The sequence below is a fragment of the Hesperophylax consimilis genome, chromosome 12 (genome assembly GCF_061612785.1).
Source record: "Hesperophylax consimilis isolate HC1 chromosome 12, BYU_Hcon_1.0, whole genome shotgun sequence".
In the NCBI taxonomy this organism is placed as follows: domain Eukaryota; kingdom Metazoa; phylum Arthropoda; class Insecta; order Trichoptera; family Limnephilidae; genus Hesperophylax; species Hesperophylax consimilis.
In genome coordinates this window covers 2,416,628-2,433,062 of record NC_142847.1, presented here as the reverse complement: position 1 = coordinate 2,433,062, position 16,435 = coordinate 2,416,628, and the positions used below count along the sequence as shown (strand labels likewise).

General features: G+C 34.7%; 1 protein-coding gene across 3 annotated transcripts; it reads right to left on the bottom strand.

Moving 5' to 3' along the window:
* Positions 1–11,908: 11,908 nt before the first annotated feature.
* LOC149418997 (uncharacterized) lies at positions 11,909–15,767 on the bottom strand. Of its 3 annotated transcripts, none has more exons than XM_089637633.1 (2): positions 14,645–15,703; positions 11,909–12,282 (listed from the first exon to the last, which is right to left on the bottom strand). In XM_089637633.1, exons 1-2 carry the CDS (start codon positions 15,666–15,668, stop codon positions 12,263–12,265), a joined length of 1,044 nt encoding a protein of 347 aa, XP_089493759.1. In that variant the 5' UTR covers positions 15,669–15,703; the 3' UTR covers positions 11,909–12,262. The 3 variants fall into 3 exon arrangements, 2 of the variants coding, with proteins under 2 accessions (XP_089493759.1, XP_089493758.1); XR_016302858.1 differs by lacking the exon at positions 11,909–12,282 and adding an exon at positions 12,724–13,014 and having other exon boundaries at positions 13,235–15,767; XM_089637632.1 differs by lacking the exon at positions 11,909–12,282 and adding an exon at positions 12,724–13,014 and having other exon boundaries at positions 14,645–15,705.
* Between the last annotated feature and the right edge of the window lie 668 nt (positions 15,768–16,435).

Genomic DNA, 16,435 nt, shown 5'->3' with positions numbered 1-16,435 from the left:
TGGTGCCGGTGGAAGTATCCTTGAAATTCAAACGACGTGCTTTTAAAACTTTTGGAGTTAATTGAGAGTCATTAAGAGCGTCTACTATTTCTGTTTCTGATAGATCGGTTGGGATACCTCTTACTCTGCCCATTCTGGTTAAATTGAAAGTAGGTATGAAAGATTTAAATTTATTATTTGAAAGAGAACCTATTTTTTTAAGAAAATCATTAGCTAATGTGGCGGATTTAAATTCTATGGATAGTTTGTATCGACCTTCTGGTTTTATTGATCCATTTATAATACCGAGGTTATTGAGTTTTGAGCTAAAAATAAATTTACCGAAATCCAGGGGATGAATTATTTTCCCCTGTTCAGTCCTTTGGACATTAACAATAAATGGAGCTGAAGATGAAATAGAATACATAAGCTCAATGGCTTTTGTTTCTGTAGGAATGGTATCATTATAACTTCCATGAGAGATTGGGGATTCGTTTGTTTGTGAAAGAGATTTAATTTTAGGAGGTACATTAAGGCAAAGCGGAGGTCATCGTTTTCGGGAAGGAATGGTTACAGAAGCTTGGGAATCATCAGAATCGTAGACGTCTGCAATATTAGAAATGGACTCAGGGTCAGGAGGTCGATTTTCATCCTCCTCCATTTCAACAAATTAAAAAAAAAAATGAAACAATAAATACTATTTAAGAAATAATAAATGATAGAAATAATACACGCAACTGCGTCGCAAACCAATAATAGAAACAAAAATAATGAATACGAAAATGTAACAATAAATAAATCTTATCTGTACGCCGCGCCGCCGTCAGTCAGCCGTCAAACACAGAGCACTGGAAGTAAACACGACTGCACACTACCGAGGTTCGGTGACTACTCGTAAATACTATTTAATATAGAGTGTCTGAGGGTGAAGTGCGGTAATTTGGGGGGAGGGGGAGTAATTCTACATGATTTTGGAAGCAAAAAACCAAAATTACTTTTTCATAAATTCTGATGTTTTAAGGTAGTTTTAGGTAAAAAAAAATTTTTTTGTTCGGGAAAATAAATCTTCTACGGCATTTTTTTTTTTGTGGGACATAACATTGGAATTTAGAAAAAGTTTATCTTATTTACTTCTACCATCATGTAGAATCATCTTCCGAAGTTAGCGCACTTTACCCCCGGCGGATACCCTGTATTAATTGTACGGTAATAAAAAAATATGAAAAATGGTAGATCAGGATTTAGACTAAAATGAGCTTGCGACACGGTATTATCAAAATCAAAGGAGGTCGACCAAATTCCGGGAAACTTAAAACAACCAACAACTTTCTGAACACTAACGATAACAATTTCAATTACTATGAATTCATTCTACTCGTTATTGTGCGTGATGGGAGTGACTCGAGTAGCATCTGATGTTACCGACCTGATGGGAAGACTGCCTTTAGAAATCAGGTCAATAATCTTCAGGAAACTGGACGATAAATCCTTGCTCTTTGCATCAAAAGTCGACTCCATGTGGTCATCAGCCATCAAAAGCGACCGGGTTTTAAGGAACAAACTTCGCAATTATATGCGCAAGTCTAGAACATGCGACCCCCTTAACCTTCAAAGATTCAATAAGCAAACTGATCTGGTTGTAAAAACGACCAAATCGGCAAGTTTTGGTTTCACAACTGTAAACTCTTTTGGGCTCGGGAATGCCAGGCCTCTAAAGCGCGCGCGGTTCGACGACTGCTTTGCCATTGTTCAAAAGCGGAAATTTATACGAGTTTAAACTATTGCTTGATGTAATAATGTCTTTCCTTGTTTTATAATAACTATGTACCAATTAAAAAAACTATAACAAAAAAAATGTTTTTCTTATTTGCCAATGTTGAGTTGAATATAATCTCAGTATCGCCCTGGTGCCCACCATTCATAAATGTTGCTTGAAATAGTTTTATCCGTTTTGATGACAAAATCAGAATAGCCAGGTAAGTAAGTAACCCTACCTTTCCTTTCTCCAACACCTTCCTCGTGGTGAAAACCCAAATTCTAACTCCCACACATTTGGATACTCTTGGAGTATTTACAACTGGTAAGTAACTAACAGGTATGGAATAATTTTAGTTAAGTTAGTCTAGCTAGGTCCTCCACCATTGCATATGCAACATCTTCCGCTTATAATGATTGTAGTAGGAGTTTAAAAAAATATTTTCATTAACATTTTCAGCTTATTCGTAGTCATTGAATGTTTGTATTTCTTTTTAATGTAGAGGAGGAGTAAGGTAGTTAATGGAAAACTGAGAGCGCGAGTGGGTTTTTAATAAATAACATTGCTTATTTAGGATTATGAGTGAATATAAAAAAACATGATTAATAAATCGGAGCTGGACTTCGTAATTACTTGATTAAGGATGTCACATTTTAAAATTAAATTAAGAAATTCATTTTAAAATTACGTGGCTGAAAAAAAATTCAAATTAAATACGGTATCTCCAGTTTTGTCAACGCCTTCTTCCACAAGTTCCCAGCCACGATCAGAGTATAAGAGTATATCCAAAAATCCCACGGCACACAGTTAGTTCTTTACGGTGATATTAACGGCAAATTGAAGATCCGAGTGGCAGTTGCGTCGACGTAAAATACGGCCCGTGAAATAAAGGTTTATTGAAAAACTGGGATTTCCCGTGACTCATCGGGAAAGTTCGATCCATTGTGGGAAAATTCCGGTCAGACTTCGGTCATCAGGCCATATTGAAAAAGTTCGGACAAAACTTGACGGCTTTTGGAAAATTTAGTTACTTGGCGAAAAAAATACTTATTAAGTAATTTCCACCAAATTTCTTCAAACTTTTTGTTAAAATATTTTTATCGATAAAATGAAGAAAACTTGTTTTGATGAGTTATTAGAATAAAGACATTTCAAAATTGAAAATTTATTCCAGATTGCCTTTCCTCTTTATAAGGCATTACAAAAATACTTAAAAAGTATTTATAAATCAAAATTAGCAGTAAAATATAATTAATAAATTGTTTAATAATGCATTCTAGTATTTCCATCCAAAAACGTTATGAACATTTCACACAAAAATTATGGAAAATAAACATAAGCTCCATCAAGGTGATTTTATTATTAAAACGGCGGTATAATGTAATTATTTAAAGTTTAAATTGAGACTGAAGAAACTTGAAAGAACGCACGAAAACACCAAAGAGTGGATTCAAATGGGTTAAACTATGTCCAGTGAGTAGATCTGACTTGCCAAGTACCTACTCGGACCATCCCCTTTCCTTTTCATACTTCCTTTAGACTAAAATTGAAATCCCCAAAAGTGAAAACTGGCAAAATGGTAGTATTTTAAACTAAAATAATAATTTCCTTCATTGGTTTTTTTCTGTTATTAATTACGTATTTTATTTATTAATTTTACTATTGCCATTCATACATCGAAGTTTACAATTGTCTAATTTATTATTAATTACATTTTAAAATTTATTGCAATTTTCTTTTTATTAATATGCCTCCTGCAGTCCATCTTGAATCTATCATGCAGACTTTATGGTTTCTGGCAGCGCATAATAATATCGTATTCATTTGTACGGTAAACTATTTTATGCATCGGATTTGTCCTTTGGTAGCCTAATTGCGTTGTACGTTATCATATTATGTATGCAAATGTCCTTGTTATATATAATTTTCTTTAAAAAGCATTTTGCTAATAATTTTTAAAGAAATCGGTGAAGAACTTTTGGAGATTAAAGATTCTGAACAAACGAACATTTACATTTCTATTTGTATATACAAGATTACTTTATCAACACTCTGTAGTTGTTAGGTGATAAATTAAAGATGTCCACTGTCCCGGAATAATCATTTCCCTCCATAAGTATTTTGGGGAATGAGGAATACATATGGCAGTTGGTACCAGAATTTCTGCGCTGAAACGAATCCCGACTTACGTAGTGCAATCCGAAAGATTATCAATGTAAGCAATTCTGGATCAAGTTAGTGAAAATTCTTCTGTCAGACAATTTAAGCATATTCATTTCATTTAAAAAAGTGTTATATTCAACAAAATTGTTGGAATAACCATTTTAAAACTTGGAAAATGTAAGAATTTATTATGTATTCTTTCAATTATTTTTTTCTTTGCCCTATTTTTGACTTATTTACAACTTATTTCTTTCTCTGTAATAACATAAAAAAAATCATTGAGCAGTAGTCCAAATGAGGAGCAATAATAATTAAGTTGTATAAAGTGATCGTAGTTTTTCTGGAAATTTTTTTGAGAATTTTTCTCAAAAAATAAATATTTTTTAGATTTTTCTTTTGTTGCTGTATCATACTGGTTAAAGCAAACCATGCTTGTCACCGTAACTCCAAACCAAAGAAAGGCAATTAATATTATTTTATTTGCTTAAGAATTAAAATTTGAAAGGTCAATCCACAATGAAAGCTTTCAGAGAGCATAGCAGAGTTAATTGAAATAACTTTTCTTTGGGAACTTTGATTTTCACGTAATTTTTTTCAATTTTACCACCGTTACAATAATTGACAGGCTGAAAAGATTTGAAAATTATTTCTCCTCACAAATAAAATAATATTTCAGGAGAAGAGAAATTTTTGATAATAATATCCGAACTAATTAAATTTTGAAAGCTTAAAAGCTGAGATGTGCCGAGTTTGCCACTCAGTTTGGATAAATAAATCAGTGGCGTCCGGTAACATCCATTCTACATGATGTATTATGAAGTATAGGAGAAACATGGCGCGCGGTTCGACCAGCAGTTCGAATAACTGAAGGTCCTGAGTGCAATTCCAGGTCGAAACCTTTTTAAATACTTATTAAAAGTTATTTACAAAATATATCGTAATATTTCTTTCTGAACAGTAATGGCGGTGGATCATTTTTTTTATACAGGCAGAATTATCATTGGTACATCATAAGAAATATGACGTAAAACTTTCTAATAACATAATTTTTTTTTAATTTAATTAAATTTATAATATTGTTAAAATAATACATAATAAACGGCTTAAGAAGAAAACAATTCAAGTTTTAACTTAGTATCATACATAAATTGTTTAATAGTGTATGTTGTGATAACAACAAATATGCATAAATAAAATATGGTTCGAAATGAATTTACTGCTTTTTTTACAAGTGTACAGTTTAAAAAAAAATAACTTTTTTTCTTCAATAAAACTTATTTTGTTAATTTTTTTTTCTTCTTAGGGAATACGATTGAAATATTTTATTCCTTTGTAAATATAATTATTATGTATTTGTTGTGTAGAAAATAGAGGACTTTGGAAGTTATATTATATTATGAATTAGGTTTTAATTATTTCAATGTATTAATAATCTTTGAATATTTGTAATATTAAGTTTTTTTTATAGATGTCTTCAATTTGCGGAGCATGGAAAATTTTAAATTTATTTTAATCTGTTATCTTTTATTTTGTAATATAATCTAAAACCACACACACTTTTTCCTTTATATAATATGTAATTGATTTTTCTTTATTCAGCATAAATGCAGTAAATGACAACTTTTTTTTAACACTAGAAATACTGTAGCCATCAATTTGACGGCTGCACGATGTAATGTGACGATATTTTGCTTAAAATTTATCGTATTCAATCGATTTTTTTAAGCTTTTCATGATTCTTGAATTAACGACTACCGTGACTACAAGTACGTATTTTATGTACTTTTGAAATATAATGATTTATACCTACAAACACCGCTGCTGTCAATGTGACGGTTAGGGTTAAATCTGAATTTGTTTACAACCTTTATCCTCCAGGTTAACATCCATTCCACCTTGCAAAATGATAGTACTAATCTGTCTGTCTCTTTATTTTAGTATCGCATATTATTCGAACTCAATCTGTACGTTGATTGATCACTGTCTTTTTGTGTCAGTTGTTAGTATTCTATCTCACTTATCTATCTCTGCGCACGTACTTTAAATGGCTGAATATTCGATTCGTTTGTGTTTTTGTAGATTATATTCGACCAGATGTGTTCATATTGAAGTAAAGTAAGCATTTTCATTAATTATTGGTTAAATTATTTTATATTATAACAATAGTCACATGTGATCAGCCGTCAACATGACGTTCGAAGTCTTAGAGCAGTACCCAGTCGCTGTAGTGTTAATTAAATTCACATGTGATGTGCCGTCAATATGACGTTCGCGGTCTTGAAGCAGTACCCGTTCGTTGTAGTGTTAACTTAGATACTTTCAGAACTTACGACCGTTCGATAAAGCAATTGGTCGTTTTGCGCAATCGAAATATGTACTTATTAAGAAAAATGTATGGGATTTTTTATCCGGTAATTAAGGGCACGGTAACGTTATGTTCAAGGCAATCCGTTACAATGGCCTGCGCGCCACTGAAGAAAATAATGCAAAAATGTTTAAATTGTTCAAGGTTTTAGAAAGATATTGTAACAAGGCTGAAGGCCCGGAGGTAATTAAATAAAGATGCCTGCCGTACATTTTAATTAGGTGATGCTCAAGCTGCTCTTAATAATTAATTAATATGTGACACAAAACGTCACCTTTTTTGTAATTAATTACGAGAACAACTTTATAAAAAAACAAAGGAGGCAAGTAGCCAGGTGAGATGAAATAATTAACCGCTCCGACTTAAAATGTTCTAGGTAAATATTTATCATTGTATAAGAATAAAATATTAATATCCGATGAAATTTTGGGATCGTGATAAGAATCATAACGCAAAATAAAAGCAGTCACAAAATCTCTATAAAGTTGTGTTTTTAGAAAAATCCTCATTCCTATGGGCACTAATTTCAGACTTGGGTTCGAACTTTAGAAGCCATTTTTTCAGGCTCTATTGTACCAAATGAGCTGAATTATTGATAGAGTGATAAGAATCATAATCCAAAACGAAATCCGTCACAAAATCTGCAAAAAGTTGAATTTTTACAAACATCATAATTCCTCTGGACACTAATTTCAGTTTTGGGTTCGATTATTAGAAGCCATTTTTTTATATTTTATTGTTACAAACGGGCTGAAATTTTGGGATCGTGATAAGAATCGAAATCCAAAACGAAATCAGTCAGGAAACTTGCATGAAATTGAATTTTTAGAGAAATCATCATTTCTATGGACACTAATATCAGACTTGGGTTCGAACTCATTATATTCATGCGCTATGAAACCAAACCGGCTGAAATTTTGATATTGTGATAAGAATCATAATCCAAAACGAAATCCGTCTTAAAATCTGTAAAAAGTTGTATTTTTACAAAAATCATAATTCCTATGGACACTAATTTCAGACTTGGGTTCGACTTTTAGAAGCCATTTTTTTATGTTTTATTGTTACAAACGGGCGGAAATTTTGGGATCGTGATAAGAATCATAATCCAAATTGAAGTCAGTCACAAAATCTGCATTAAATGAATTTTTAGAAAAATCATAATTTCTATGGATACTAATTTCAGACTTGGGTTCGAACTTTAGAAGCTAATTTTTCCGGCTCTATGGTACCAAACGGGCTGGAATTTTGGGATCGTGATAAGAATCATAATCCGAACGAAATCAGTCACAAAATCTGCATAGAAGTGAATTTTAAGAAAAATCACCAATCTTATGGACACTAATTTCAGACTTGAGTTCGATTTATATAAGCCATTTTTTATGTTTTATTGTTACAAACGGGCGGAAATTTTGGGATCATGATAAGAATCATAATCCTAAACGAAATCCGTCACAAAATCTGCAAAAAATATTATTTTTACAAAAATCATAATTCCTATGGACACTAATTTCAGACTTGGGTTCGATTTAAAGAAGCCATTTTTTATGTTTTATTGTTTAAAAAAGGGCTGAAATTTTGATATCGTGATAAGTATCGTAATCCAAAATAAAATCAGTCACAAAATCTCCATAAATGTGAATTTTTAGAAAAATCATCATTTCTAAGGACACTAATTTCAGACTTGGGTTCGAAATTTAGAAGCCATATTTTGATGCTCTATGGCACCAAACGGGCTGAAAATTTGGAATCGTGATAAGATTCATGGTCAAAAACGAAATCGGTCAAAAAATCTTTATAAAGTTGTATTTTTAGAAAAATCTTCATTCCCATGGAAACTTATTTCAAACTTAAGTTTGTGATGTTCTGAATACTCACATAAATAAATAAACGAAACGAACGTGCTTCAAAAATTTTTTGGTTGGAATAACAATATAAGATTTATTGACAGGCGGGCTTGAAGTCAACATGTTCCCACGGGAAGGAAGAAAAGCAGAGATCGATGGGACAGTCGGGTTTTGAATTTGGAGATGAAAAGAGCTCCGAGAAATGAATTAGAATGATTGGTGATTTAAAATAATGTGTGAAATTACGTTCGGTTAGTGAATTCAGATGGTGTTAAGAAATTGTGAAATACTAAATTAAAGTGAAATACTATTGAATCGGTGTTTGTGTGAAGTGAAAGTGGTTGTACTCAGTGAGGATAGAAAATTGGATAATTTGTAGAGCGCCGTTTTGTGAAAAAACCACCTGAGGGGCGCTAGGTGTTGTGCGATCGCGATTGTGTTATAAGGTTGTGTTGATTTAAGCGTGATTTCGTATACAGTTCGGACTAGATTGCTTGTCTTAAAAACATGGAAATAATAATGATAATGATTGCGTTTACAACAGAGTGAACGTATTTAAAGGCAGGAAGTGTTTCATTGGATTAAAGAAGAATTAACGATTGGCGAGATGGCGTTCTAACCACGGAGACCGTAAACCAGAGAATCAAATAAATCATAAAACTCGGGTTCGAATCCTGACAGAGATTAGGGAAGCACAATTGTATTTACAGAATTATTTAATTACCCTTTTAAAGGCGCAGGGAGGGCACCAAAATTGAACAAATTGCAAGGATTTCGCTAAAAGGAGGAAAGAAGCCGATAGGGAGGAGATCGAAAATTAAACTGATTTAGCTATGTAGTGTGTAACCAGGTAAGTTTCACACAAGGATTTGGAGGTGACTAACAGGGTGAGTTTTTTATATTATTTATTAAATTCTAGAAGACCCTTTAAAGGACGGATACAGCATCCAAGTTTACAACCCCTGCCGCCCAAATAATGTTTCAAAAGGGAATGTGTCAATCAGACTATCTATCAGCTGAAAAAGGGAGACGGGCCAATGACCTTTTCATATATAGGCCGAGGCGCGGTGTACAGTCAGTCGAAGGGGAAGTTTTGCTAGCGTATGACCGCCCGAATAGAAAGCAATCGGATGCAACCAGACAGAACAAAAATGAATACTTTTCTTCTGTTATTTGACTTTCTAATTTAATACTTTTCATCTATTGTTTGACTTTCTAATTTACAAATTGGGATGCACAAAAACAAATCTAGAGTCAAAAGGGGGAGATGGTAATCTCCGAAATAAAACTACAATCCGAACAACTTTTCTCAACAGGTTCCTTTCGAGAGGTAGGCAGCCTCTTTAAATTGAATGCCAAAAAATCAAACCAATTGTCCGTTTATACCTACCTGAGAGGATAGGTATTCAATAGAAGTTACCCATACCTAATACACGAGGATGCTAGTATCCTCATGAAATAATTACTGGAACCAAATATTAAAATACAGACAGTCCTCATCCTAAATTTGGCATTTCGGGTAAACTTTACATATATCTCACATGATAATTGGCTGAATGGGTAGGCACACAACCAATCGATAGAAGCGGGCTAAATGTCGACAGTATCGTCGTGTGTTATCTATGTTATTGACCTAGAAAGGGATGTAAATTCCCGACGACGAGGAATTTACAGCGTTTTCTAGAGGTGGCACGTAACTAAGGACCTTACGTATCACATTTTCGCGACTAGATTCGTGACAAGGGATGTCATGGTTTTCCTCTTCTACACTCAGTAAAGTAGATTTTCCTGGAGGTGCATGAGGTTGGGGCAATTCTGAAATTGGTGAGGAGACCTGGTTTTCTTTATTCTGGCGTGACGGTTGCCGATTTGGAACAAGGGGAGACCCGGCCGGTTGTGATAACCAGACACGCATCTGCGTGTCTATCGATATCTATCGATCGCCTTGTTCAAATTATCATCCATCGGTTTTGTTTGGTAAAGAGGAGGAGCCAACTTTAGCTTGAACAAATTCATTACCTTTCCTCTCCTTCCCCTCCCAAAATATATACATGGATGGCGCCGACAACTAACACCATAAATTTATCGTATGTTTATCACACATATAAAATCTAACACCTTGTTATACTCACATTACCCTACGATAGATAGAATCACGTAGCTAGTTGGGGAGTAGGCGACTTAGAAAAAAAGGTTTATGAAATAGCTTTAAAACACAGCGGTAATGGATTCAACTCACTCTATCTCAAAAGAACCGAGGGATACCACACATACATAGAAAACTAGGTTTCTATACCGAGAAAAAAAAACCAACACAACGTTCGGTGAAGCCTTTTTATACTGAACCGTCACGTGAAATGATAACGTTCAAGATCGTAAACCACGTAGACAAACAAGGGTTCACACACTTTAAGGGGTGTGTAATAAAGAGAGGGGCAAGGGTTTGTAAAGACGGCAGGGAGGAAATTCCTACCCCGGATATATACATAACCAAAGCCTTATGGAAAAGTTACCTATGGGACTTAAAGAAAATTTATCGTAGAAAGAAGAAAAGGAAAAGTTTTTAAAGGACACATCATTACATCTGATGCCGCAAACCAGGAGAGATAGATTTACAAGCTGGCTTGAATTCATTACTGTTGTTGAGAATGGATTTCATAAACCTTATTAGTTCACATTAACAGCGAAAGAAAAGGTATCGTCAAAAATGATAACGGAGACACCGTACTTCAAAGGCAAATAGAATAAACAAAACACGAATATTGCCTCCATGATTACTGGCCAACCTTTAAAATAAACTATCTACAACGGACTCGAAGATAAGAATATAGACAAAAACCATCGGATCACCGCCGAGAAAAAAAAAATCAACATGAAAATAAATAACACTCGAATATAATACAAATAACGCATTGAGATGAAAAAAACACTGTTTAAACAATTAACTCGGAGTTTAAAATTCAAAAATAAACAAGTGTGACATGAGATATTGAATTTCTACGTTAAAAATTGGGGATGATCCTTTTTGAATAAAAACTGGTTTTCTTGATACCACTTTACATTTATTTCAAACTATTGAAACAGGTACAATATTTTATAAAGAAACTGTGCGAATAACACTGCTACGATCGCTCTGACTTATGAGCTTGTTTATTATCGAGTTATTGTTGAGAAAAGAACGAAAAAACACATAATGCGAGCCTTTTTAAAGACTTCAAAACCCACTACATGTAAATAAAACACTTGTCATTGTGATGTCTAGCAGTAAAAATGAAACCTGCTATACCGACCAAATTGACACTATTTTCTAAGCAAGGACTCACACCATTTTGGTTAAACATAGTAACTTCACATTTCTAGACTACAGATGTCGGTAGCCTGCAAAATTGAACATATTGCCAGGGGGCGGGATTCAAAAATTGCACTAAATTTTTGAATGATAATCTATTTAAAAATAAACTATAAACCAAACAGAATAAACTAAAAATTCTTAATCTAAATATACCACAAAAATACTAACAAAATAATTCAAAATAGCAGAAATTAACAAAATAAAACCCCCTTTTTTTATGCCCTGCTGGTAAACTTATAAATTTAACTGTATAAATGCTGTTGAATTACTCTATTAATAAACTAAAAATAACTAGAAAATTATTAATCCTATTAAATAACCAAAAAAAAAATTCAAAAATGACTAAATTACACACGTCTGCATACTAATTTTTACATATTTAAATAGTTCAATAACACAAATAGTATAGTTTACACTGAACACAACACAATTATTGTTCCTTTTTTTTTCTTTCTTCTCAGGTCTTCTGCTTGATCCATCCAAGGTGGAGTCGAGAAGATAAGCATCATAGTGTAATGTACATAATCAATCCTTGGTAAGGTCCGGGACGTCAATTACAGGTTTAGTGTCTGAATCCAGGGGCATCAGACATATCTTTGTGATGGGCCTCACAAAGACTCCTTGAGGTGTTTTTAGTGTAACAACTCGTACTACTCCATCCGCTCCAGGGTGTGTATGCAGAATTCGGGCCATTTTCCATAAAGGTGGAGGTAAATGATCTTCCTTTAAAATCACCAGATCGTCTTTTTGCAGTGCCCGTTGAGTGCTGGTCTGCCATTTAGTTCTCTTTTGTAGTTCCATCAGGTAATCTTGCTTCCATCTAGACCAAAAAGATTGAATTAGCGAACTGATCCTCTGATATTGAGTTAGTCTGTTGTCCGGTATCGCCCGGACGTCTCTCTCAGGAATGATACAGGATTCAGTGCCTATAAGGAAATGGTTTGGGGTAAGAGGTTGGTAATCATGGATGTCGTCGGATAAGGAAGTTAATGGACGGGAGTTCAAACAGGCCTCAATCTGACAAATTAAGGTATATAAGAGTTCAAATGTTAATGAAGAATTGTTAGTGATTCTATATAAATGGAATTTTGCTGATTTTACTGCTGCTTCCCACAAACCTCCCTGATTAGGGGCTCGAGGGGTTATGAACTTCCACTCAATACCTCTGTTCACTAAATAATTTTGAATATTGTCGTTGTTTTCCCTCAAGCTGGTGTACAGCTCTTTGAGTCTGCTGCTAGCTCCTTTAAAATTTCTAGCATTGTCGGAAAAGATCTTTTCAGGTTGTCCCCTACGGGATATAAACCTTTTTAAACTGTTCAAAAAAGCATTGCTAGATAAATCCGAAACTAATTCCAAGTGAACGGCCTTGGTTGAGAAGCAAATAAAGATACATAAATACGATTTTGCGAGGGAAGCCTTCCTCAGCGTCCCACTTTTAATTAGAATTGGTCCGGCGTAATCTATTCCGGTGATAGCGAAAGGACGACTCGGCGTAATTCTTTCGGGTGGCAAATTTCCCATGATTTGATGACCGGTTCGGGGACGACATCTAAAACATACAACACATTTATGTAATATCTTTTTAATAGTATTTTTACCAAAGATGGGCCAAAATTTTAATCGTATTTCAGCTAACAAAGCTTGAGGTCCTGCGTGTAGGTTTACATAATGGTAGTGACGTATTATCAATTCAGTTAGCTTATGTTTAGCCGGCAAGATAACTGGGTGTTTTTGTTGGTAAGATAAATGTGTAGCCAAATTCAACCTACCGCCTACATATATTAGACCATCATGTAAGAAGGGATTAAGAGATTTTAAATTACTTTTCTTGTTGACGATGCCATGGTTTTTTAATTCTTTCAATTCCTTTTGAAAGGCGTGTATTTGAGCTGATCTCAATAGACATTTCAAGCCTGATTCCAATTCAGCCACACTTAAATTGTCTGAAATTTTACCCTTAACACTTCTGCAGTTATTGACAAATCGCAATACATACGCAGTAACTCTTTTCAATTTAATAAATGATGAGAATTTTTCAAATATCTCCCATTCTTGAATATCTGTGGATAATAGAATATTTTTGCCTTTGAGTTCAGGAGGGTTTGAACACGAAATATTTGATATAGGCCAAGCGTTGACTCCCTCGGTCAACCAACTTGGTCCATTCCACCATATTGCAGAATTTATTAATTTATCTGTAGTGGTTCCTCTTGAAAGTATATCTGCTGCATTGTCGGCTGATGATACATGTCTCCATAGATCTGGATCACTAAGTTCTTGTATTTCGGCTACTCGGTTTGCAACGAAAGTAGCCCATCTCGTAGGTTGACCTTTCAGCCAGCACAACGTTATCATGGAGTCACACCAATAATGTGTGTCGATCTCCACTATATTTAACGCTTGTTTTACGTTTTTAATTAATTTAGCCAGTAGCACAGCACTACAAAGCTCCAACTTGGGCAGGGAAATACACTTCAATGGCGCCACTCTTGATTTGGACGTTATTAAATGTGAATGCCGCTTACCGACATGGTCCACCGACACCATGTAAACGCAGGCTCCGTAAGCTTTCTCAGATGAGTCGCAAAAACCGTGTAGTTGTAGATATGTAGATTGCCTGCAAATAATTTTTCTTGGTATTTTCAACACATTTAGTTGAATTAATTCTTGAAGGTAGGACCTCCAGGGTGCTAATATTTCATTAGGCAATGGATCATCCCACGCTGCTTTAGACTGCCATAACTTCTGCATTATCAATTTGGCTACAACTATAATCGGTCCTAGAAGACCTAATGGATCGAAGGTTGATGCGATGCAAGATAATATCTGTCTTTTACTCTCGGTTCGACTTGATGGTTTCATTATTACATAAGAAAAATAATCAGATTCATTATTCCATATTAATCCTAATATTTTCTCAGTCTTTGGATTGTCAGTAATAATTTTTTCAGAATTGCCTGATTCGGCAATCTTAGCTTGGCCCGACTCGGCTGACAACTCCAAGACATTGGACCTCCATTTCCTCAAGGTCATCCCCGCAGACAAAAAGATGTTGATTAATTGCTCTTTTAACTCTCTACAGGATTCCATGTCATCTCCTCCGGTTAACAAGTCATCCATATAGAAGTCATTTTCTATGACCTGACTAGCTCTAGGAAAATTTATATTGTTATCCATACCAATTTGCCGTAGACTTCTAGTGGCTAAGAAAGAGGAAGGCCCCAGACCATATGTGACTGTCTTCAGACGGTAATGCTTGAGCACCTCCTGCGGCGACTCGCGCCACACTATCTTCTGCAGGTCACGGTCCGCTTCACACACATTAATCTGGCGGTACATCTTCTCGATGTCAGCCGTCAGTACTACTTGATGTTTCCTGAAATGCAATAGTTGGGTGTATAAGTCCTTTTGTATAACAGGTCCTGTCATCAAGGCGTCATTGAGAGAAATTCCATTTGAAGTTTTGGCGGAGCCGTCAAAAACGACCCTCACTTTAGTAGTAGTGCTTGATTCTTTTATTACAGCGTGATGAGGTAAAAAATAGGATTCACGATCCCCCTTTGACTGGTCACACACCTCCATATGACCTAATTCCTCATATTCACGCATGAATTGTATATATTGTGTCTTCAATTCGGGATTTGACACAAATTTTCTTTCTATATTTTTAAATCTTTTTTCAGCAGTGAGCAATGAACTTCCCAGCTGATCAATGCATGCTCGACGCGGTAAACTTACTACGTATCTACCGTCGTCTTGTCTAGTATGAGTACTAGCAAAACTGGCTTCACAAGCCTTTTCTTCATGATTTAGAATCTTAGTGGGATTAATCTCCTCCAATTTCCAAAATTTTTCTATTTGATGACTTATTTTATTTATAGATAAATTACAACAATCTGATACAGGCCTTTGCTTTGGGTACATGTGGATTGGTCCTGATATGATCCATCCCAGTTGCGTACGTTGAAGTGTTGGTCCCGATTCGAGTTTCAATCTATCGTTGGTTAGGATTTCCCAAAAGCTCTCCGCGCCCAACAGGATGTCGATGGGTGCAGCTATATTGAAGTTCGGGTCAGCTAGCTCCAATCCTCGTGGTAACTTGAAGTCTTTTTTCGCCATTGTCACTTGTGGTAAATTTGTTGTAATCTCCTGTAAAATCAGACATGATATTTCACTTTTATAATCAGTATGAAGCGAATTCATCTCCACTGAAATTCTCTTTTTTATGTGAGTGATGTTATTATGGATCCCAGAAACGGGTTTGTTTATCAATTCACATGGTAAATTTAATTTATTAGCAAATTCTGCTCTCATAAAATTTGACTGGGCCCCTGAATCAATCAGAATGCGGGCTTTAAAAATTTTATTGTTACTACCCACAACTCCTATGTTGGCAGTTGACAATAATATTATTTTTTCTGCTTTATCCGATGCAGAAAAATTCGATACTGAAACCTCGTTATCAGCATCCATATTGGAGGCCTCCCGCAGAGGTACCTCATTGTGTAGTAAGGTGTTGTGATTATCCTTGCCACAACGCCTGCAAGAAAAGGTTGCCTTGCAATTCTGTGCCTGGTGACCCACCTTTAAACATTTAAAACAAGCTTGGATTGATTTCGTAGCATCAATCCTCTCATGTAATTTTAATTTCAGAAATTTTTTACAATAATAAATATGGTGACCTTTCTCGTTACAATAAATGCAGTTGTTAGCCTTTACCGCTAAAAATACTGATGAATCTTTTTTGCAATTATTGTTGCCTAGTTGTGTTTTATGTAAGCTAGAAAATTTTTTCTCAGAAGCGTTCATCAGTTCCAATACTTGGGCTCTAGCAGATAAACATTTTAAGAATTCCTTTAACGTCGGTAATTCGTCTTGTAATATATATTGTTCCCAATTTTTTCGGGTAGCTGCGTCTAATTTATTTGATATTATATAAATAACCAATGGATCCCATTGATCTACCTTGA